This window comes from Candoia aspera, chromosome 2, assembly GCF_035149785.1.
Source record: "Candoia aspera isolate rCanAsp1 chromosome 2, rCanAsp1.hap2, whole genome shotgun sequence".
NCBI lineage: Eukaryota > Metazoa > Chordata > Lepidosauria > Squamata > Boidae > Candoia > Candoia aspera.
The window spans coordinates 97,631,216-97,654,770 of NC_086154.1; the positions used below are offsets into that span (position 1 = coordinate 97,631,216).

The 23,555-nt window shown below is 38.5% G+C and overlaps 1 protein-coding gene across 3 annotated transcripts in view; it reads left to right on the plus strand.

Moving 5' to 3' along the window:
* Nucleotides 1-529: 529 nt before the first annotated feature.
* Nucleotides 530-23,555, plus strand: part of EVI5L (ecotropic viral integration site 5 like) — a 55,501-nt gene continuing 32,475 nt past the window's right edge. For all 3 annotated transcript variants that reach the window (XM_063292504.1, XM_063292505.1, XM_063292506.1), the window contains exons 1-4: nucleotides 530-766; nucleotides 14,335-14,561; nucleotides 20,040-20,229; nucleotides 21,299-21,523. In XM_063292504.1, coding sequence (XP_063148574.1) covers nucleotides 14,380-14,561; nucleotides 20,040-20,229; nucleotides 21,299-21,523 — 597 coding nt within the window. In that variant the 5' untranslated portion in view covers nucleotides 530-766; nucleotides 14,335-14,379. The remainder of the gene's footprint in view (nucleotides 767-14,334; nucleotides 14,562-20,039; nucleotides 20,230-21,298; nucleotides 21,524-23,555) is intronic.

The following is a 23,555-nucleotide window of genomic DNA, read 5'->3' on the forward strand; positions in this document are numbered from 1 at the left end:
TCTCTCTCCCTTGTCTTCGAAATCTGTATTATTCGACATTTCAGAGATGACAAAAAACCCTTAATTTTTCTCATAGCCCATAGCATCCTGCGCTTTTTATCCCTAACTCCACCAGACGCTCCGCCTTCCCGCGCCCGTTATTATTCCCGAGCTCAAAGGGACTAACAGCCTCATTCCCCATTTGGCTTTTAAAACTCAGATAGGTGGAAAGAACTGCCTATTGCTTCTTTCCGGTGCCCTATTGGTGGAAGCGAGAGCGGTGGGGTTAATATTCCCGCCCCTCTCAGGTTTTCCTTCCTCTATCGCTGGGGCTGCGGGCGGCTAGATCCCTCTTACTTTGCTCTATGAACGGAGGCATCTAGTGGGGCGGGGCCAGGATCCGGTGCCTTGGCGAAAGCTGAATCCTGGTGAAAGCTGATTAGAGAATATGGCCAGGTAGGAGGAGACCGAGAGCCCAGGGCCCGGATCCTAATTGGTCAGTTGGAGCAAAGGATGTGGAGCAGAGGGCGGAGTTCGCTGCCCATCAATCGGGGAGTGAATTGGGATTGCCACGGCAGGCGGCGGCGGCGGCGGTTCCGGTGGTTGGTCTTTTTCCGCCGCTGTCCGCAGCGGCTCCGGCTCCTCCATGGCTGCTGCAGCCCCTGGCGCGGTTCTCCCTGCCGTGCTGGTAGAGGGGGAGGCGGTGGCCGTGGAGGCCAGGCCCGGAGGCTTGGGATCCCCGCCTCTCTGAGGAGAAGGAGCCGAAATGGCAACGCCGGCCGCCCAGGTAGGAGGGCGCGGGCGCTCGGTTCCTTTTTTCTGCTTCTCTTCGCTGAATAGTGCAGGCAGCCCTTGCTGCAAGGAGGGCGAAACGCTTTCCTTTCTCAGCCGCCGTTTGCTGTCCCCTTCTCTCCCTGCGGAAAAGCCTCTTTCGGGGAACCGGGTCTCCTTTTGCCCGCTATCTCTTGTCCTGCTTTCAGCCGGTGGGTAGGTCCTGCGCGTGCCTCGAAGGTGGTGGTACTTGGCCTACCTATATTGGGACCTCCGGATTGCCTATAGGTTTCCTCGCCTTGCTTGGGAGTTTTCCGTGGGAAAAATAGCCACGCTTTTCTCCCACTATATCGTTTTCTTATCCCGAAGAAGGACAAGTCATACTCCGTCAAACCCAGTAATTCCCCCATCCTAAAGAGGGGGCATTGACTACCCCTGAAAGAGGAATTTCTCCTTGCCTGCTCTCTGCCAACTGGGGAATGGTACGCTCCTCTTTTCTGCTAGGTAGGTCAGTAATTATGATAATCATTATGCACTCTGAATGTAAACGTTGTTGCTCCACCATCTTCAGTTACTTTGTGCATATATCATTAAAGCTCTTTTCTAAATGAGCACTGGGACTAAAATTGTTGGAGGGTATGTAAAGTATTTCTTGCTGATCTGAGGTTTGAACCTGTTTGTGGAAAATAAGGTTATTTTAGCTTCGTATTTTACCTCGAGTATTGGAAACAGTAGATCCTTGAACACCACTTGTTAGGAAGCATAAGCAGAAAGGTGCTATTACGCTCATGTCCTGCTTGGGTTGTATATGGACATCTCATTGGTCCCTAAATAACCTTTGGTTGGATCTAGCATGGAGGTTTTTACATTCTTCCATGAATACCCTGTGTGGATCAACACAGGTTCATTTGCATTGGGAACCACTTTCTGACCTAAAAATGATCTCCTTCCCACTGCCTCCCAGTGATATGCCTTGGACAAGAATGCAATTGGCATTAAGGATTCCCTTATATATAGTATCTCTAAATTAGTTCCTTTGGTTTTCTTTGAAATGAATGGACAGAGGAGTCTTCTCTCTTGTTCAAGAACAGTTAAACCTATCTTCTTTATTATTAAATTTTTGTTGTTGAGAGCTTTTAGGAAATGTTACTGGGTTTATATGGGTAGGAGAAAATTTAGTCTTATTAATCAGCCAAACTAACTTATTTCTAGCAGGAGAAAAATATTCCTTCTTGAATTCTGTAGGGTAGAAATTGCTGTAATGTTCTGATCTCAATAAATGTTTTGAGTTTAGTGTTTATATTAAATTCAGTCTCTTAAAGATTTTTAAAATTTTGTGAACACTAATTTTAGTTTGGCGTTTGGTACATTTTTCATAGTCTAACTGATGTCACCCAAAGTATATGCTTACATTGTCTAGTTGTTTATACTGAGATTAGATTAGATTAGTTTTAGGAATCAGGATAGAAGAAATCCAGGACACTTGCTCTCTTGATACAATTTTTGTACAACATACAACCATTCCTTTTTGTTGAAAGATTCCTGCACATATTTGACTTTAGGTTTAATGCCTATAATCAATTTGTCCAAAATGGCCAATACAGAGAAGTTTATTTGCTGTAGTTACTTCTTTGCAAATGAGAAATCATAGTTTGAAAAAAATTGATTGAATCCTGGCTGCTTTTAAAGGACAGTATGTAATAGAAATTGGGCCCAGGAATTGGCTGGATGCGGTTGATCATGGAAAGTGAAGCAGGGATTGGCCTGGTTAGTACTTGGATGGGAGATGGACTAGGCTAGGCAGTTAAAAAAAAAACACAGAAGAAGATAAAGGAACAACCTTTCCATATTGTGTCAAGAGTTTGACTTTAAGACTATACAAGCTTCTTCCGTAATATGTCAAACTGTAGAGGCGCATTTTATAACTGAGCATGCCCTTTGTTCTGGAGTGCTTCATTTGTGAATATTGATAGCACAAGAGGACCAAATTTAAACATGAAATAATTCTAGCTTATGTTTTACTGCTGTTCTTGCTGGCTCTTCCTACAAATGACATCATGGCTAGTTTACGGCTAAGCATTTGTTCAAACACAGAACTACTACTACATCTGGGCATTTTTAACCATGATATACTATGGTGAACTATGTATTTTGTGATGGTTGAAAGCAATGTTTGCAAATCATGCTGTTCCGTGATTTACTAGCTGAAAGCAACTGGTAATATGCCTTAATAGTTGTTAATCTATAAAAATGTTCAAGCTCAATTGAAATAAATGGTGTTGTACATGCATGGTCTAATATATGAATATTCATTTTAATAGAGTCGCACATGAAAATGAAACTTCTTATTACATTGTATCCCAAACCAGCTAGCAGTTGATTTTGGAAATGTTAAATTGTACTCTCTTCTACTCAGTTTTTGCGTAAAGATTTAGGCAGCCTTCATAGCTAAAAATAGGGTGGTTACAGCATCACTCTGTTGTAAATTGTCTTGTTCCTATCCCAATTCACTTTGTTGGGGATTCTTTATCCTTAACCAGGTGTAAGCTGGACTTGAAAGTTTTTTGTTTTTCTTTTAAAGAGCAACTCACTCTTATATTACTGCCAGGAAAACATCATAAAGATGTCCAGAGAGTTACCAGAAGTTGAATGTAACCTGAAGGAGACTTAAACTTTTTAACAGAAATTGGACATTGAGTTAGCCTGTATACTATTAAGGACCAGTGGGAAGCATTCTAATATTAATAGACATTTGTTTTTAGCTAGTTGAAGCCCAGGGTTTTAGCTCAAACAATGGGGAACTGTTTCCAAACAATGTCTGTCAAAAGAAGGAAGAATTAATCTATTCATGGGTACAGATTTTTGTTGTGGCATATACTGAAAAACCAACAATTGAGAAGAACTATAATTCTGGTTGCTGGTCATGGTTAACTATCTGTAAGAATCTTTGTCAGCTGGCTACCATGCTTGATGATTATTGAAAACAATTGATCCTAGTTCAGGATGTCTTCTTCACCTCTACAGTACTTTATTTAGAATTGTCTTATATCCGAGCTAGTTAAGAAACCAGTGTTTCTTAACCTTTCTGTGTTCATAGATCCTTCTGAGAATCTAACCAAAGCTGTGGACTCTCCTCTCCAGGAAAATGCACATAAATTTATACACACAGAATTTATTTCTTTATATTAAACTGTAAATATATACAGTTTAACTGTGTTTCCTTGCTCCCTTAACATCAAGTATTCACAAGTATTAAATAATAGTATGATTAGTTTGGCATTTAAAAAAAATTACAGTGAGCTTTTGAAAAGTCTACAGTTTTACTTTTAAATTCACATTGACCTGATTGAACAATAATGGCAGGATGTTTTTTCTTTAATTTTTATCAACAGGAAACTCTTTTAGACATCATAACATGGCAGTGATAATTATACATCCAGTGCACCCTATACTTTGAAGTGAAACAATGTCTTAATAATAATTTTATTAGACATAAGTACAGATTTTCCCAAAACATATTTTTCAAAGTAACAGGAAAGAAATTAATGGAGAAAGAATGAGTGGTTTTTGTTACTATTGTTTTGCACCTGGTTCACAGCCTCCCTGAGGACCATTCATGGTTTCCCAGGAGTCCATGCACCCAGTTTTAAGTACCGCTGGTATAAATAGAGATTGCTTTTCAGCTTCAGCTGTAATTCACTATGTGTGAGAGTGAATGATTGCTTGGAATCTGTCTTCAGATGTCATTACAACTTAATATTTAACCTGTTTATTACTGAAGTCAGCAGTTTTAGCACTGAACTGAAAATGGGATATGAGTTCTTATATGAAATGTGGTCTGTAAACAAGCATTTTAGAAAATGGTATTTTTTTCGAATGCTGCAATAGCATTCATAAGATACAGGGTTTTATTTCTAATATTGGCCATATGTTTTCTGTATTGTCATTCATGTTTTGTATTATTTGTCTGAAGTCTCACTAGTCTAAAAACATCAGCTGAATAGAAATTGGTTCCAATTGATCCATATGTTATTAGATTTTTATCCCACCTTTTTAATATATAACTCAAGGCCACCACAGCCACAATTGTTAAATGACTATTTGTAGCTAAAGGTGCAACCTAATATCAGTGTTTGAATCAGAGGTCCTTCTGTTATAGGATAACTAATATTACAGCTTTGGGGTATGTTTATACTAGTCTGTTACAGCAAAATTAATACTGTTTAACGCTATTATTACTCTGAGCATAAAAAGCGAATCAAATTCCCACGTACTCTAATTGCTAAATCATGACAAAACAAAAACAAAAGCCTCCCACAGGCTCTTTTCGTCCATTCAGAGTCTATTGTGTAATGTTGTAGACCTTGTTTATGATCCTCAAGTGCTTCACTGAAGTCTGCTGAAGACAAGGTTATAAAAGGATGAGATCTTATGCATATGAAATTTGTCTTTTTCAATCCTAGCACCTTCATACTGTTTCTTTTTCATCCTGCATTTTTTCACAGGACTTGCTCTTAATTGAGCAGTACAATTGAGCAAACTATTGGATCTTGGATTTGCTTTATACATTACACTGGCTGGATTTCACACAAATACCATGTCAAAGAAGGCAATATAGTTTTGTTGTGTCATCAGTAGATCAGAAACAACTGACTCATGTTGTTAATAAAATGTTTCTGTATTAGTCAAACTTCTTGTCCAGCCACAAAATGACTTCACTGTGTCTTTGGGAGCCAGCAAGCCTGTTCTGGTTTCTTGTGGATGTTCCAGGAAAACTTAGATGCATATTAAAGATTGAAATTGATAAAAGGGGAATGCAGGGAAAGCCCGATGAAGATATTTTTCCTTATTCCCCTAGTGAAATCTGATCAGACTCTGCTGTAGCATTAATAATAATTCTACAAAAATTAACAAGTTCACAAATGTTTATAAGAGCATCAGCCATCTCTTACATACTTTATTTTTGACTTCTTTGACATAATAGAAAAGAACTTCCCTGCCTGGGAGACTGCGTTTTAAGGAATTTAAACATCTGATTAGTAGCTAGTTACAATGCTGCTATCGTGTGAAACAGTGTCAGTGGTATGTAGTGATTTTTGACTTCTGAAAGTGGTGGTATCAAATACTTTTTTAGAGAGAAGTTCAAGGTCTTTGCAGTAATAACAAAAGCTACAGATAATTTTTTGGGCATTTTAAAAATGAATTATTTTTTCTAGCCCTAACTTTGTAGCTCAAATTCTACAAAACAGGGATTAACTAAACATTAACAATCTCAGATATGCAGATGATACCACTTTGATGGCTGAAAGTGAAGAGGAACTGAGGAGCCTTATGATGAAGGTGAAAGAAGAAAGTGCAAAAGCTGGCTTGCAGCTAAACCTCAAAAAAACCAAGATTATGGCAACCAGCTTGATTGATAACTGGCAAATAGAGGGAGAAAATGTAGAAGCAGTGAAAGACTTTGTATTTCTAGGTGCGAAGATTACTGCAGATGCTGACTGCAGTCAGGAAATCAGAAGACGCTTAATCCTTGGGAGAAGAGCAATGACAAATCTCGATAAAATAGTTAAGAGCAGAGACATCACACTGACAACAAAGGCCCGCATAGTTAAAGCAATGGTGTTCCCTGTAGTAACATATGGCTGCGAGAGCTGGACCATGAGGAAGGCTGAGCGAAGGAAGATCGATGCTTTTGAACTGTGGTGTTGGAGGAAAATTCTGAGAGTGCCTTGGACTGCAAGAAGATCAAACCAGTCCATCCTCCAGGAAATCAAGCCAGACTGCTCACTTGAGGGAATGATATTAAAGGGAAAACTGAAATACTTTGGCCACATAATGAGAAGACAGGACACCCTGGAGAAGATGCTGATGCTAGGGAGAGTGGAGGGCAAAAGGAAGAGGGACCGGCCAAGGGCAAGGTGGATAGATGATATTCTAGAGGTGATGGACTCGTCCCTGAGGGAGCTGGGGGTGTTGACGACCGACAGGAAGCTCTGGCGTGGGCTGGTCCATGAAGTCACAAAGAGTCAGAAGCGACTAAACGAATAAACAACAATGAAACAGTAGTAGATAGGCTAGATAGGCTCCTTGAGCAAATCACTAAGATACTCTATAGAGAGATAAATATATACATTTCTTGGTTTTAAAGCAACAAGGAGGCCCTCAAACAAAATGTTGCAGTGTAGAGCTCTTATATTCAGGGATTGATTGTCATTCTACCTACCCTCCGTTCTTTTTCTTCTCCAGCTGCCCTTTTATTTTTTTCTGTAGCTATCTGTCAGCATTCTGTTATTGGATTGAATGAAGCAAAAGGTGATTTGTTTAGTCTGAGTTATTCTGTGAACTCCACCAATTGTGAGTCATTTAATAATAGGTGGCTAAAGTATTCATTGTTTCACATAATCAATGAACCAGATTTGTTTTTGTTTTTCTTTTCCCCCCCTCTCTTTTGGGGATTTTTTTCTTGAATTGGACATGTTTGTGTCTAAACCCAGCACATTAAAATCTTGGATTTCTTAAATATCTCTTAGATTCCTTTGGACCTTGAAAAATAGCTTCTCACTGTGAACTAGGAAATGTCCTATCCAAATGCTTATATGAATCCGCTTTTTTATCCCTTTATCTCTGTTTTTCTTAGCCCTCTTTTTTCCCCAGCCATTCCATTCTCATTCTTGCATGGTTTCCTTGTTTTATTCAGTCATGCTATCAGATTTCTATTCCTACCTATTGAGAGCATTCCATACCATTGAATTATGCTTCTTGGAACATGTTGAATTTGCTATGAGACCTGCTTTGATTTCAAAATATAGTTACTTTGTAGCTTTTGGGATCAGGAATGGAAAAGACTGAAGTAAATGGATTCAGTTTGAACAATTGATGGATGTTGCTCTATGATACATGCAAAGAAGATCACAAACGTGAATATAGTATGCCACTTTTGAATGGATATTAACAACTATATGCTTTGTGTGTGTGTCTGTGTGTTGGAGTACATGTATATAGTACTGAAGATGCATGTTTGGGGAAGGCTTATATGAACTTCAGAAAGACCTAACTTGCTCCATTTCTAGTACTGGGCCCAGCTTGATAAAGATACTTGAATTGAATACTATTATTCTTTACCTAAAAGAGAAAAAGAATGTTAAATTTGTCTTCCCCGGTTGTTGAATGTTCTTCTAATTATGTCACATGCTCAAAGCAATATTTATTTACAAACCAGCTAGGCAAATAACTTCACTTGCCTTGAATAAGTAATTTTATTATCTTCTTCCCTGTAGCATTTTGCAGCCGAAAACAGAATATCAAGAATAATTTGACCTCTGCTATGTACATTCCTTATTTTGTATGTGGTTCTGCCTTCTGATTTATTACTTGGAAATTAAATAATAGTTGTAAAGTTCCAAAAATATTACTACTGACATCTGAGATATCTAAATATCAGCCTTGTGTTTCTTGTATTTAGATGGTTCATATTTAGCCTTAGTATTCTTATGTTTGTGGCTTGGGGTCACTACTCAACATGAACTTTTATTTCAATTGTAGACCAGTGTAAAATACATAGAATTGCAACTATTCCAGGAATAAGAATATATGTATAGAAAAACACATTAATATAATTATAAATATTACTAACATAGAATTGTAATACAGTAAAGACTAAAATACAATATAAATTTAAAAAGCAGAATAATATAAAATGAAATAAAATAGAGTAAAAATAGTCAGCAAATTTTTAAAAAACAGTTTATATTGTCATCACATAGCTTTCATGACAGTAGAAATTCACTAGCAGGCTACTTGGAATTATAGGAGTTAGAATTCAAGGTATAAAATAACATTTAAATATCAGTATTATTTTGGATATCAACACAAAATTGTAAAACTTTAACACTAAGATCTAACTGTAAGAATGGTATTACTAATATTAAGACTTGAAAGGCTACTCTATAAAGTAGATGATAAAATAGAATTAAATGACTCAAAAAAATGTCCAAAACTGTCAGCAGATCTAACAGTCTAGATTATAAATTATATTAAGACTTTACATTACCAGCATTAAAAGGTAGATTCAATTTATTTAATTCAACCAAATATATAGAAGAGAAAAAGAATGCATAAAGGTACAAACAGCAAGCATTGAAATGGAAAAAGAGAAATCCAGAGTTGGAAAATAGACAATCATAAAGTTTATTTTATTTATTTATTTTATTTTTATCCTGCCTTTATTATTTTTATAAATACCTCAAGGTGGCGAACATACCTAATACTCCTTCCTCCTCCTATTTTCCCCACATCAACAACCCTGTGAGGTGAGTTGGGCTGAGAGAGAGTGACTGGCCCAAGGTCACCCAGCCGGCTTTCATGCCTAATGCGGGACTAGAACTCACAGTCTCCTGGTTCTTAGCCCAGCACCATTTAACCCAGTTAAATCTAAATATAGAGAATCATTTTTGTAGCACCTGTGATACTATTTGTTTCCTAATATTCCAGAGACAAATTTTGTCACCTTAAATCTAAGGTAGTTAACATAAAAGGTTTCTGATCTACTTAAGTATTTAGTTAGAGGTGTTATGAGTAAATTTTGGGAGTTCTTGTATAATACATTAATACATGCGCCACTGACTCTGCAGATCAAAAAAGGCATGGACATGTCTTATAGGACACTAGCAAATCTACCTTGCATAATTGCAGAGGGTAAGGCATTTAAACAGGCTAAAGAAAAGGCACATTTTCTTTAACAACAAATTACAGATTGTTTCTTTAACAACAAATTAATAACAAATTACTAAAAAAATAAGATGAAAATTCTAGTTTGATTTCTGACTGCACCGCAACAGGTGGTTCTGCTAATGTAATTTTGTTTATCAGTATCCTGTGGGCATATTTTATGGTGTTTTTGGCTTTTGCATATCTAACAGATGCCATAAGAGTTGGATAAGGACTGCAACCCCTTGGTTTTGATTCCAGTGAAATTGTACACCTGGAGTGACATTGATCATACAATGTTAAGGGGGCTAGACCTTCTGGACAATATATCAGCTTAAACCAATTAGACAATCTGCTTTCCTAGATTGTGGCTTCTGAAGAAACAAAGCCAGCTTCAGTTTATTCTGTGGCATTTAGAACACAACAGGAAATACAGTACAAACGATCACACTCAGGAGTTTAGGTTGTATTTTTTTCAAGATGGTGGTCTTTATTTTTTATAGGTGCATCTGCATGTATTGTAAAGAAATTGGATGATTGCTTTCTCATGGAAAACCCAGAGAGTTGATGATATAAATTGGCAGATGCTGACCTCTGGTCATTTTCTGTGACCTGAAGGATCTGGACATTCCATGTCCCTGAATCCTTAGATGCTATGCCCAAGTATTTGTATTGCCTCATTTGCTCAATAACATGACCACTAATTGCCATTTGTGTCTAATTTGTTTTCCTGAAAAGATTGTAACTTTGGTTTTAGAGTAATTTATGCTGAGTCTTCTTCACAATACATTGCAAAGGACTGTAATGTTTTCCTAATCTCAACACCAAGAAAGAAATAGTGACAATGCCATTGGCATAAAGTAAGGTAGAATTTCTCTTTTGGCCAGAAGTGGGGAATAGTGTTTGTGGTTTCTAAGCACTTGGACTACAGAGTTTAAATAAAGATTGAACAGGAAAGGAGCCAGTATACAACAATCTTTCATTCACTTGTTTTCAGGGATGCTTTGTGTCAAGTGTCCTTGGGCATTTCAACTGACCTTAAGAAAGTTGTTTTTATTCAGTTTTCATAGTGAAGATAAAACCTTTTATCTATGATTGAAATCTCCAGCTTTTTCCAAAGTCTGTCATTTGGGATAGAGTCAAAGGCAAATTTAAGATCAATAAAGGCAGCATGAAGGGGCCCATGAAGGTTGGCACTGTATTTTTTTGCCAGATGTTGATTTCAGGCAGTGATCAATTGTAGACAGACCAGTTCTAAATCTGGCCTGTTCATGGGGTTTTTTCAGACTACAGCCAATTGTAAAACAAAGATGTCTTGAATATAGTTTGCTGGTTATATGCAGCAGATTAATGGGATGATCATTGCTAGGGTCTGCACAGGACCCTTTTTTATAACTGGGAATAATAATTGTCAGTCTTTTAAAATGGCCAGCAAGGAATCAATGACATAAAAAAAGAGCTGCTAAAATTAGTGCCCACAAGTGAATATTAATTTTGAAAAGTTCAGGGATATCATCCCATCCCACAGCTTTGTCTATTTAACCTGTGCCTCTAAGTTCTTAAATTCTATCATTATGATGGAGGCCACACTGGGAGATTGAAGGGTACAAGGTCCTAGGGTGAGACAGAATTTGTTACCTGCTTCTGAAGCTAAAAGGATTTGAAACGGCAATTGCCTGTTCACTGGAGGAATATGACAGGTTTAACCAAGCAGCTTCATTTTTTTTTGTCTTTTTGACTACGATCTGCCAACTGTTAACTGTATTTCTCAGTTATCGCTGTTCTTCACTTGATTTTTATTTATATGATTTGTATCCTGTCTGTTTGCCCGTAAACATTCTTTACAGTAAAAACAACAACACAAAACAGGATTTTAATGTTTTAATGTCCCTTAGAATATGGAGGACAGAATTAGCAGGTTCATCTGAAATACCTTATTGAAGTGTAAGTTCTGCAGAAAGGCAGTTTACTGAGGTCCTGTGAGCTCTGTATAGCAGCTTAGCAGACTCACGAAAGCTGTTGTCTCTTTATATTAAAATTATTTGAAGTTTTTCCCCAAGCGTTTGCCTTGTACCCGAGTTTCATAATGCAAAGTTTCATTATATGATAGCTATTCATTTTATATTAGCAAACTGAGAGATCGCAAGGTACAGTATAAACTAATAAACATCAAAACTATGAAACCAATAAACATTAGTGCCACGTGTATCTTCTACATTTTCGGTTTTTCCTCCAGGCCTTAGTTAACAGTTTTATCTAGATCTCTGTAGTGCCAAGAGTTTTGTACTCCTTTTTTGTTCCTTTATAGTCTTGGACATGGTAGCTTAATATCTGCTACGTTCAATCACTGTGTCCCCAGGTTTCTCCAGTGTATTACGTTTTTTTCTCTGAGATTTGCTATGAACTTTGAAGAAGCTCTTCTGTCAATAAATTAGGAGTTGACAAATGAAACCTCAAGGTGAAGTACATGTATATAGCTATTACATAAACTTTAAAGTTTAATTACAAGTTTCCCTTCCTGATAACATATAATGTTTGATCCTATCTACAGTATATGACAGAGACAGGTAATTTAGAACAACCAAGGCTTTCAGTCCCAAAATCTGGCCATAAATAAGATTGGAATGGGTCTAGAGTAGCCTTTCTCAACCTTTTGACCCTGGAGGAAGCCTTGAAATATTTTTCAGGCCTCAGGGAACCCCTGCATGTTCAGGCTCAAATATAGGCCAGAAGTCACAAAATTATTATATCTGTTTCACGTGTAGGCCTGCATATATGTGTTAACAGTGTTCCTAAACTAAAAATAAACAATGAAACAACCAAATGTTCCTTTAAATCATTTTGATCTTCTTCATCTCTTGTGTCAAAACGATTGATACTTGTTCCAATGTCATGAAATGCTGGATTTATGTGCTAAGTCTCCAGGCTGGCACCTATGGGGGTTAGGAAGTGGATCCTCCTGTAGCTTTGCGTTATTTATTTATTTATTTATTTATTTCTCAAATTTCTATTACCGCCCATCTCTCCCAAAAAGGGGACTCTGGGCAGTTAGAAGGATGGCCTCATAATAATGGTCACATGACTGTGCAAGGATAATACTGAATGCTAAATTTCAATAAATTTGTGTGCTCTGAGTTAGATATCCTAGTCTGCATTTCTCAATAACCATTACACCCCAACTGTTAGGCCACATTATAGTGATTTCTATACCTTCAAGGCCCCTTGCTCCTTTCTTGGTGGAGCAGCATGCCTGCAGATACAGGACAGTGGCTGGATGTCAGCATGGTGGTGCAGGGCAACTGTGGAAATGTGTAACAAAGCATCAGATTTCTCTAAAATGAAGAGAGCTAGGTATCCAAAATGCAACTTTTATGCATTGTAAAATCTAAGGCTGCTCTTTTGAATTACCTAAAGCAGAATCCCTATATATGAAACATAGTTAAAAGCCTCCAATGATCAACCAGTGCAACAGAACCAATAAGTTGAACACCAAGCAAAATGAGTTATTGGCAAGGCATGAACAAATCAGAATGTCTGAAAGTATTTTTTTTATTATTTAGCAAATTTATATAGCTGTCCATCTACCCAGAGAACTCTGGGTGATGAACAGAAACAGAACATCAATCAAACTGTAGAACTCTATTTAAAAGAAACTGGGTCAAGGCCCCTAAAAATCACATTATCGATACATCAAACATAACTACACCCATGCCAGAGCTCTATCAACATCCCAGCCACTGGCCTGGGAGGAAAGGCAGGGCTTCACAGCTTTCTGGAAGGCCAACAGGGTTGGGGCTCTCTGTATCTCATGGGGAGGCTGTTCCATGAGGAAGGCACCATGACAGAGAAGGCACACATCCTAGAGTCCACCAGGTGACACTGCTTCACCAGTGGGACCTGTGGCATGCCTTGTCTGCTCTATCTGGTAGGATGGGCAGAAACAATCTGGGAAAAGTCCCACAAATTAGTGCTTTGGACAAGCATTCTACATCCAAACTCCATAGCAGAAGAAACTTTTTTCAATCTGACTACAGTCAGGAGAGTATGAAACAGAGCTGAGAAAGGCAAATGTAGTTTATGTTTATGGTGTGGTCCTTTAGCTATCTTAGTTACAAGCAGCAACACCAGCACCTTCCAAATTGTTCCCATTGAATGCCTCTTTTTTAAAACTTTTAAAACTTTATTATTAATTTTTCAAGATATAATTAAGACACATAATGCAGAATATAAGACCAATAGAATACAAATCTAAAAGATTTGTATGTATAGTTCTGCATTATCTCAACATAACTTGCAGAAGCAATGACTCAGTTTTAAAATTAATAGGTCTAGTATAATATCCAAATTAATTGTATTGATCTAGTTACTCTTTAAGAGAAATTTGTATTTACATTTTTTTTTTTTTAGTTTAATGCTAAAAGCAGAAAGTGACCATGTGGATGTCTTTTTAAAGAAGGCTTGTAGAATATTCATTCATAATACTGATTCTGCTGAAAAATACAATGGGCTATCCTGAGTGTTTAGCAAGGATAGAATTTGTTGAACTCTGCGCTGTGACTTACATTCAAGTTATACAGGTTTGTCTTTGGAAAAGCAGTTCACATCCCCTGAATATTTTACAATTTTTGTAGCCAAATGTTGCTAAGGATTAATTGGGAAAATCAAAATGCTTACCTGAAAAGAAATGCTTCTTCACAAAAGAAATGTAAAAAACAAAGACAGACCCCTTGGTTATCTTGGAATAATGTTTCTTTTTTATTTGATCTGTAGTAGCAATTCTCCTTAAACTAGGAAGATTATGATCCAGTCTTGGGAACAGCTTATGAAGTAGAAGGGAGAAAAAGACTGCTGTTTTAAATAGTCTGTTGTCTTTTACAGGTGATTCCTTAACTTTCCTGATCACTGTTTCTGAGGACTTTCTGAATGAACATTCCTGTTACTCTCAAACTGCTGGAGATGGCAAGTCCAGCAGTCAGCCCTGACTCTTCTTCCCATGAAGCGCTCTCTTCTGTCAACTCTGTGCCTGCATGTTCCCCTACTTCCGACTCTGAGAACCTGAGCCCAGATGAATTGGAGCTATTGGCCAAGTTGGAAGAACAAAACAGGTAGGGCATTCTGAGTTTCTGCTGACTGAAAGCCAGGGGTTATAAATAGCTTATAGATCAGGGCTGGTGTTCTGTGTAAGTATACAGTTTAAATGTCTGCTGGATGCTCCAGGTTTACTGGATGGTCCCTGTAAATACACAGTTTAATATTTCCTGAAGCATCAGTATGCAAACACGAAATATCACCAGGTGGAAAACACTCATAGGTAACAGTTAAGTTATGATTCTTTAATCTATCTGGCAGTACTGTTACTGCACATAAAAAAAATCAACTTCAGTATCAACAGTCTTTTTGTTGGATATCTATTTATTGGACGAGTTATATATCCATACATCCTAAACAAGTAACTCTGGACAGCTAACAAACAATGCATTAAAAACCGATATTAATAAAGAAAACAATATAAAACAATATGGAATGCAATTAAGAATAGTTATCATATTATAGCTATAAGGCACCTTGAAACAGCTCATACACCAACAGGTGTATTGGGCTCCTGTTAATGTCCTGGTCCTCATGCTTGAGGAAAGAGCCAGGTCTTCATAGGCTTCCAGAAAGCTAATAGGGTCGAGGCTGCTAGATCACAAGGCCAGGTGCTGTGTCTGAGTCCCATAAGACAACATTGTTTCAGAGAGGGGACCTGGAGCATTCCCCTATCCCACTGGCAGATCTGGTAGGTAGGGTCACTGCAAGCAGGTGTGGAAGTTGTACACATGGCACCAAATTAAGTTTTAAAAATCAAATCTCCATTCTGAACACCAGCTGCATGTGCTCACTTATGTCAGACAGACGTTGTAGAAGCAGCATATATTGAAAGGCAAGGGGAGACAGATTAATTCAACTTCTATTCCCTGAGTAGAAGCTGAACAGCTTCAGACATTGTAATGGTATGCAGGAAAAACCTTGGGAGACCGGCAAAGAGATGCTGCCTAGCGAACGGTCAGATAAGAGAGAGCATAGCCTGCAGCTGGATAGTGGGCAGGGCAAGAGGCTCAGAACTTCCTAGTTTTTCCGGCTATAAAAGAGACAGTGGGAGAATTGTACTTTCAGACTTGCAAGATTCTGTTAATGTAGCTTTACAATGAAGTAGAATTAGCTCATCTGGTTGGGTTTCCTATCTGGTCTACCTGGTAAGTTGACAGGCATGGTGATGGCATGTGTTGGAGACGGTGAGGACCATGAAGGAGAAGGCATTTGTCTCCCAAGCAATGGTATGTGTGCCAGCAGGGCTGCTAGAGAGTGTGTCTACTTGCCAGAGAGATTGCAAGGAGGGGCGGGCTGGTTGTGTTGGTGCTGAATCCACACACCCTCCCTTTCCTACCTGCTCTTCATCCTCCTAGTCCCTCGAGTCTCCTCCTTTCCCAGGTTACCCTTGCCTGGGCCTAACAGGTGGCAGCAAGTTGGTTCCCCTTTTCTCCTACCCTCCAATCCTGCCTATTCTTGCTCCTTCAAGGCCAGAACTGCCTTTTGCCCTTCATAGTTATGTCCAAAATGAGTGCTTATATGTCTATCAGCAAAAAAGAGCAGAAGAATGGATTACACCAAAGGATAATATAGACTCCTTTACCCCCCAGGGTTCAGCCAGATGTTCCTGGGAACCCCTCTATCAGAGGCTTATTTTGTTGCTGAATAAATAGTATATTTGAATTAAGGAGACTGCTACGAGCACCATTTTGCCTTTTGCATAGGGGCAGCAAAAAACGTTTTGCACAAAGGGGCCTTACAGGTCAGTGGTGGCCTTGCTGGTAGGACAGGCTGAAACTAGTGGAGATAAGCAGTCTACAAGTAACCTGGCCATGTGTCATGTATGGCTTTAAAGGTGATAACCAGCACCTTGAATTGTATCCAGGAGCCAAAGCGGCTCGTACAGCAGTGGTGTCACATTGGTGAATCTTGGTGTGCCCAAAATTGTTTGTGCCACTGCATGAGGGATCCTAAATTGTGCACCAACTCTGTCTGGGGGAGTGCCACCATCCAGAGCCAGAGATGGAAGGTCTGCAGATCCAAGGGGCACGAAACCCCACAGCCATTCAGTCTTGTTAGGATTGAGTCTCAGCCTGTTCTTCCCAGACAGTCTTTCACTGCCTCCGGGCAGTGGATAAGAACCTTGATGGCATCACTTGTACAGCCTGGGCCAGAGATATATAACTGAATATCATTAATACTGAGGATACCCCACCCCATGCCAGTGGATGATTTCACTCAGTGGCTTCGAGTAGATGTTGAATAGGAACAGGGAGAGTTGAGCCCTGAGGCACCCCGCATATCAGAGGCCTAGAACTAGACCTCTCCCCTTTACCACCAACTGGAACTGGCCTCAGAAGAAGGAGGAGAACCATCACCGAACTGTACCCCCCATTCTCAACTTCCTGAGCCAGTCCAGAACAAAACCCCAATTAATGGTATTTAAAGCTGCCAAGACATTCAGGTGGACCAGGATGGATGCACTATCCCATCATGAGCTCTCTAGCATGATCAGTGCCATCTCAGTAATACAGCCTGGCCTGAAACCCAATTGGAAAGGTCCAGATACTCCACTTCCTAAAAAGAGAAGGTTGGAAACTGGACAAAAATTATCCAGTATGGTTGGATCCAAGGAGGGCTTTTTGAGGAAGGGACAGACCACCATGTCCTTCAAAGCAGATGGGATCATCCCCTCTCACAAAAAAGCATTCGTCACCACTTGGATCTAACTACATGTCATTTCCGGGAGGGGGGGGCTTGATCAACCAAGAGGGATATGGATCTAAATCACAGGTGGCAGAACTCACAGCCACAAGGACCCTGTCCACTACCTCAGGACCAATGGGCTGGAACTCTTTCTAGGTTACCTAGCAAGACCATGCCTCTGTCAGTTCCATAGGACCTGCCCAGCAGATTTGAGTAACTTGGTCTGACAGATCCCTAGTATAGTCCTCAAGCGACCTCACAAGGGCTCCCCTAGCCCATCCTTACCAAGAAGGGAGCTAGTTATCCAAAAGGGCTGCTGGTCAGCTCTCTGCAGACTCAGTAAGAGCAGAGGAGTAAGCCTGCTTTGCCACTTTTAATGGTACACGGTAAGACCTAATAAAGGTTCTCATCTGCACTTGGTCAGATTAATTCTGTGTCTTCCTGCAGTGGTTCTTTAGGCATCTCTTGTGTCCTTTCATCTCCTGGAATTCCTCTGAAAACCAAGGAGTCCTCCAAGATCCAAAACCACAAAGTCTGCACAGGTGTGATCCAATCTAAGGCTGTTGCTGCCCACTCATTCCAGGCTGCATCTAAGGCCATGTAACCAGGCTTCACCAAAACCACAAAGTTCCCCCTGGAATGCTTTCAGGTTAATCAGTTGCCTGGAGCAAATCAATGAAATAGGTCCTTCATTTGTTCAGTGGGGGATAGCTGCAGAGGCTCCCCAAAACTAGAGGGGAGTTGTAGAGAATAAGGAAGATGACCTTGATGGAGATATGCAGGGACCAATACCTAGGTAAAAGGGGCTGAAACATTTTTTTTAAAGTCCAGAGCAATGAGATAAGATTTGGAAGTGGCTAAGGCAGACATTTTCCTAATTTACTGAGTTATAAGAGGGACAAGGGGCACAGCACAATCAGACTTGCAAGATTCTGTTGTCATAACCAATCTCAATAAAAGTAGTTCTAGCCTTCCTATGGAGTTGGTTTCCTGGTCTACCTAGTGGGGCTGACAGGAGAAAAACTAGACCAAGTATGTGAAAGCTGCCAGAGATTCAACAGCTGCACCTCCACACCTGCTCTGGAATCATGGTTGGTGCTACACCTGCAACCCAGAACGGCATATTTCAGAGAGGGAACCCCCCACCCACCAATGCTCAGCCAGGTTTCAGTAATGCAAACCAGGTCAGCCCTCTCATTTATAGCCAGCAATTTCATTTAGTAATTTACTTTAATCATATGGAACAATCTCTGTGTAAGAATATGAACATTGATATTAATGATGAAAAACCCATTTTACAATCTCCTTGGGCTTTCTATCATGTTCAGCTTCAGTTCCTCCAGAATATCAAAAGATAGGTAGAGGTGCAATTTGGGAATATTTCACCATTTCAGTAAGGATTGGCTATTTCCCATCCATAAAATTAAATGATCCTTGCTCAAAAAATTAAATGTTTTCCCTTGTATCAATTACTGTATTTCCCATGAGATAAATGCTAAATCAGCATGAATGCTAAATCAGATGTGGAAGGAATGGGGATGGATGAATGGACATCCATTTATTAATATTTTATTTCACATTATGTATGTCAGTGTTGCTCCATCCACACTAGGGCCAGAACATTTGCCTAAGTAGATCCAGATCCAGCACTGAGGCAGCTATTAGTGGGAATCCTAGTTTGACTTTGCCTTCAGTTAATTGGTATACCTGGCTTTGACAGCTGCTTAAAACATATAAGAGACTGTAGATCCCTTTGATCAACCTATTTCTGTTAATATCCTGTTTGATTGCTATATGATCATGTGGTGGCAACATAATGTCAAATGCTTTATTGTAGTGAAAAAACTTATAATGAAAATATCAAATCTGGAGTACATAGGCAATGATTTTGGTTATTTGTCCAGTGTTGATTGCTCATTTGAAATACTTCCCCTTTTGATATAACATGAAAAAACTGTTTTCTCAGTCCTAAAGCAATTTTCTTTATGTGACTATTTTATTATAACTCTCTGAGATAATGATTAATAGCAAAATGTATTGTGTTGATGAGTAAGCAGCTCCTATTCTGAGAATCTGAATAATCAAATTAATGTAGCTGTATGTAGTAAATAAGATTACTTATTGAAGTATATACTGCTCTTGACTATAAATTACAAAATTTGGCTAAAAGGTGAAAGAAATCTTTAAAACTGGTATGTAGTATAACCTTGTAGAGAATTACACTGAAAATGATTTGTAGAAATAACTGAATTCAGTTTGTTTTAATTTTCTAGTATTGTCACAGAATACAATTTCTATTCATCTTAAACTGGTAAAACCAGAATGCAGTTTAAAGATAGAAAGGTTTCTCTATATCCTTGATTTTAACTACATGTTAAAATTCTTTTATAACTAAGAAAATGTTATAAAATGTTCTGTCTTCTTCTCTTCATCCCCAGCCTCAAACAGAATAATTTGCATAAATTATTTATTTATTTATTTATTACTCAAATTTAGCCACCGCCCATCTCCCCCAGAAGAGGGACTCTGGGCAGTTTACAATAAAATCCCAGTTACAACTTTATGCATGTATCCTTCCATTCTCCTTCAGAGATGGAAGAGTTTCTGATGAATGTTCAACATTACAAGAGAATTCTCAACATATTGGTTGGCAACCCTAATCTCTACATGTATCATGTTGCCTCTTAGTTGAAATGTTTGGAGAAGCTTGCTTGTGTGGAAGTCTCTGGAGCATCTGTGGTGCTCTGAAGTCTAACCTAGTTATGGAACTGGTAGAGATACCACTAAGTTTTTATGACATTTTCAAGGCTTCTGGAAGCTGATTCAAAGTCATTACGCTCTATGAATGGTTCTCGAAGGAATAGCGGGTCATCTTTGGTATCCAGTTCTTCTGCATCATCCAATCTGAGCCATCTTGAAGAGGATACCTGGATTTTATGGGGAAGGATTGTCAATGAATGGGAAGAATGGCGGAAAAGAAAAGAGAAATTACTCAAGGTGAGGAAAGTAATTGCCTCTAGTGGTAGACATGTTTTATAAGACTTATTTTGTAAGTCATAGGCATGTTTCCATTTGTTATACTTGGTATACTTACATGGTATACAATCATTCTTTTTCTGATTGTATATTTCTGCATCATAGTTGTGGACTGGAACAAGCGAGGCAGTGGGAAACAAAATTCTTTTTATGTAAGAACAATGTGTATTACAAGAATACTTCACATGTTCCTGGCTCTTTACAAGAAATGCCTGTAAAATGGTGATAAAAGAACTCTGTAAAGCTGAGGGCAGGAACCAGAGGAGAAACAAATTGTTTTCTAAAAGCCAGTTGGTTAAGGTATTGAATATTTATTTTGTGGATTCAGATGTTCCAGAAGACCCTCAGGATGAGTATGAAAACCTTAATTTTGAGACTTTTTATTAAGCTGACTCTTTGGTGTGTTGAAATTGTGGATGCAATAACTATATTGACCTGCCTCACCTGATCCTGCAGAGAGGGCATGTTACAGACCCCGTCTGTAAGAGAATTTCACCTGGTGGGGTCCAGGAAGCTGGCCTTCTCTGCAGTGGCCCCCGCCCTTTGAAACATCTTGCCCCCGGAGGTGAGGCAGGCCCCTTTGCTCCTGACCTTCCGGAAGGCCCTGAAGACTTGGTTCTGCCATCTCGCTTGGGGTGGGAAGGTGGGTAGCCATTCTTGGGGGTGGCTCGCACCTTAGAGCCCCTCCCACCGGATTGGAATTTTTATAGCCACTTGGATTTTATATTTATTTATATTGTATTTAATATCTGTAACTTGTTTTTATTTTTATAGGATTTTAACTGTTTATTATTATAGTATTAATTTTATTGTAAACCACCCAGAGTCCCTCTTTTGGGGGAGATGGGCGGTAACAAAATTTGAATAATGAGTAATATTGTACTCAGTTTCCCTTTTAGTTTATGTCAAGGGTTTAAAACTGACTATATCCCTTCAGTATTGAGTAGAAATATGAAAAAGACATGGAGTGTGAACCAGTTTTCCATAATGTCATTTGGAGTATCTTGTACTCTTTTTCCCTACTGCTTAGGAACTCATAAGGAAAGGAATCCCTCACCATTTCCGGGCAATCGTTTGGCAGCTTTTGTGCAGTGCCACAGACATGCCTGTGAAGAATCAATATTCAGAGTTGCTGAAAATGTCTTCTCCTTGTGAAAAGCTAATCAGAAGGGACATTGCCAGAACATACCCTGAACATGAGTTCTTCAAGGGGCAAGACAGTCTAGGCCAGGAGGTTCTCTTCAATGTTATGAAGGCAAGTAGAAGACAATGTTGCTTTTGAAATTACATTCGATGTATGTCCCTTTATATGCAAGTAGAGGTCTATTTCATGAAATTAACTTCAGTGTCTCAACTTTAAAATCAAATGAGCTCTTGTTACCTAGAATGGCAGCTTTCTTCATTTGGCTCCCCGATTTTTTTACAGTATTTTTACAGTATCAATAATTAGCCTTGCAGATCAGACTAAAACTGCTTTGCTTGTTAATTTCATTGGAGTTTAATTGGAAAAATAGAGTCTTATTCTAATAAATTATTTTTCTTTCTACTGTAAGCCTGTTATATACAGGGAAGATCAAATATGGAAATTGATTTTAAAAATGAATTGTTGTATAACAGCTACAAATAAGGCAGATAATTCTTTGATGTTTCTCTTGCAATCTCTGACATACTGTAAAATTAGTCTTTTAAAAAGTAGGGTCCTCCAGGAGTGCTGGAACTAAAATTCCCAGAATCCCCTCTTAGAGTGTCCTTGGCTTTTTTTGGGGGGGGGGTTACTAATTAGCCTGGTGAGAATTTCAGAAGGCCTATCACTCTCCCATTGCATTTTGGTTTTATATATTCACAATTACATAAATTAAGGAGTTGACTGGCTTCTGTAGATGAAGTGGGAAGAATATTTAGTCCTTAATAGACAGCCAAATGCCTTTTGCTCATTAAGAATTGTGTACCTTGGAATAATTGGATACCGAATCTAGTATTTGTGCTCTACATGACAAAATACACATTGTGTCCAACAAGCTGTTGTTCTCTGAGCTTGCTTGTTTCTTACTGATGTTTCATTACCAGGTTAGGTAACATCATCAGTGAAATCAGCAATTCAGTTCTGAGCTACATTTGTTCTCCACTGTTAAGAGTTACAATAATAAAGATCCTTTGGGTGATTTCACAGTTTACCTTCCATTAGAAGGATGTTTAATTTATTCTTACATTCTGCTTTCTGTGTATGATTTATAATATAGCCCAGATCGTTAACCTTAACCCTGCCAGATGTGGCTTATTCAGTAAAACATGGTTAAGGAAATTGTGGATTAGCATGGTATCTTATTTTTTTTTATACTAAAGTGTATGTCCTTTTTTGGTTTCATTTATTTATTTGCTTGTTAGATTTATATCCTGCCTTTTGTTAAAGGAGCTCAAGGCAGTGCACATAGCTCTCTTTTCTCTCACTTTTCCCAACAATAACTCTGTAAAGTAGGCTGAGCTAAGAGAGGGTGATTGGCCCAAAGTCACCCAGTGACCTTCTGTGGCTGATGATGGAAGTGGACCTGTCTCCCCAGTGTTAGTCTAATACTTTAACTGCTACAACACATTAGGAAACTTATTTTTCTCTAATCATGTTGCTTGTATGGACAGTGTGATAGATTCTTTACTGATTATATGTATTCTAGCTGTCCTATTTGTTTTAGTGAAAGTCTTCATGGTCTCTTTCACATTTTCTTTTTAACCAGCCCCCCCTTTAAAAAAAACCCTCATGTGATTCTTGAATTTTCATGGCAATATTCCATCTACACATCAGTGTAGTATAACTAATTCCATGTGGTTCAGTAACATTCAGACTCTATAATTGGTGTTGGGTACCATTGAGGACTAAGTCATCTCCCTTTTGATTACAGTCATTTAGAACATCCAAAACTTTTACTTCTTTGTTATATTGATTTATTTATATTTCAAATTTCATCACCGCCCATCTCACTCAAAGATATATTATAACTAATATATGCATATATCCAGTCTATCTGTGAGTATTTACAGTCTTCTATATTACTACAGTTATTTTTTCCTTTGGCTGCTCTCTTATCATTGTCTCTCATGAGCATTTTAGTGAAAAGAATAGTAGTACTGAAGGTTTCTAATACTAAATCGATATTCTTGGAAATGCCTTTTCTGTAATTTTGTAGTTGGAGGAGAGGAATATTTTTTAAAATAATTTTTATTGAAAGTCTTTTTAAAAAAAAACAATGAAAGACAATACAAACTAAACTCAAAAGGAAAAGTAAAGAGAATAG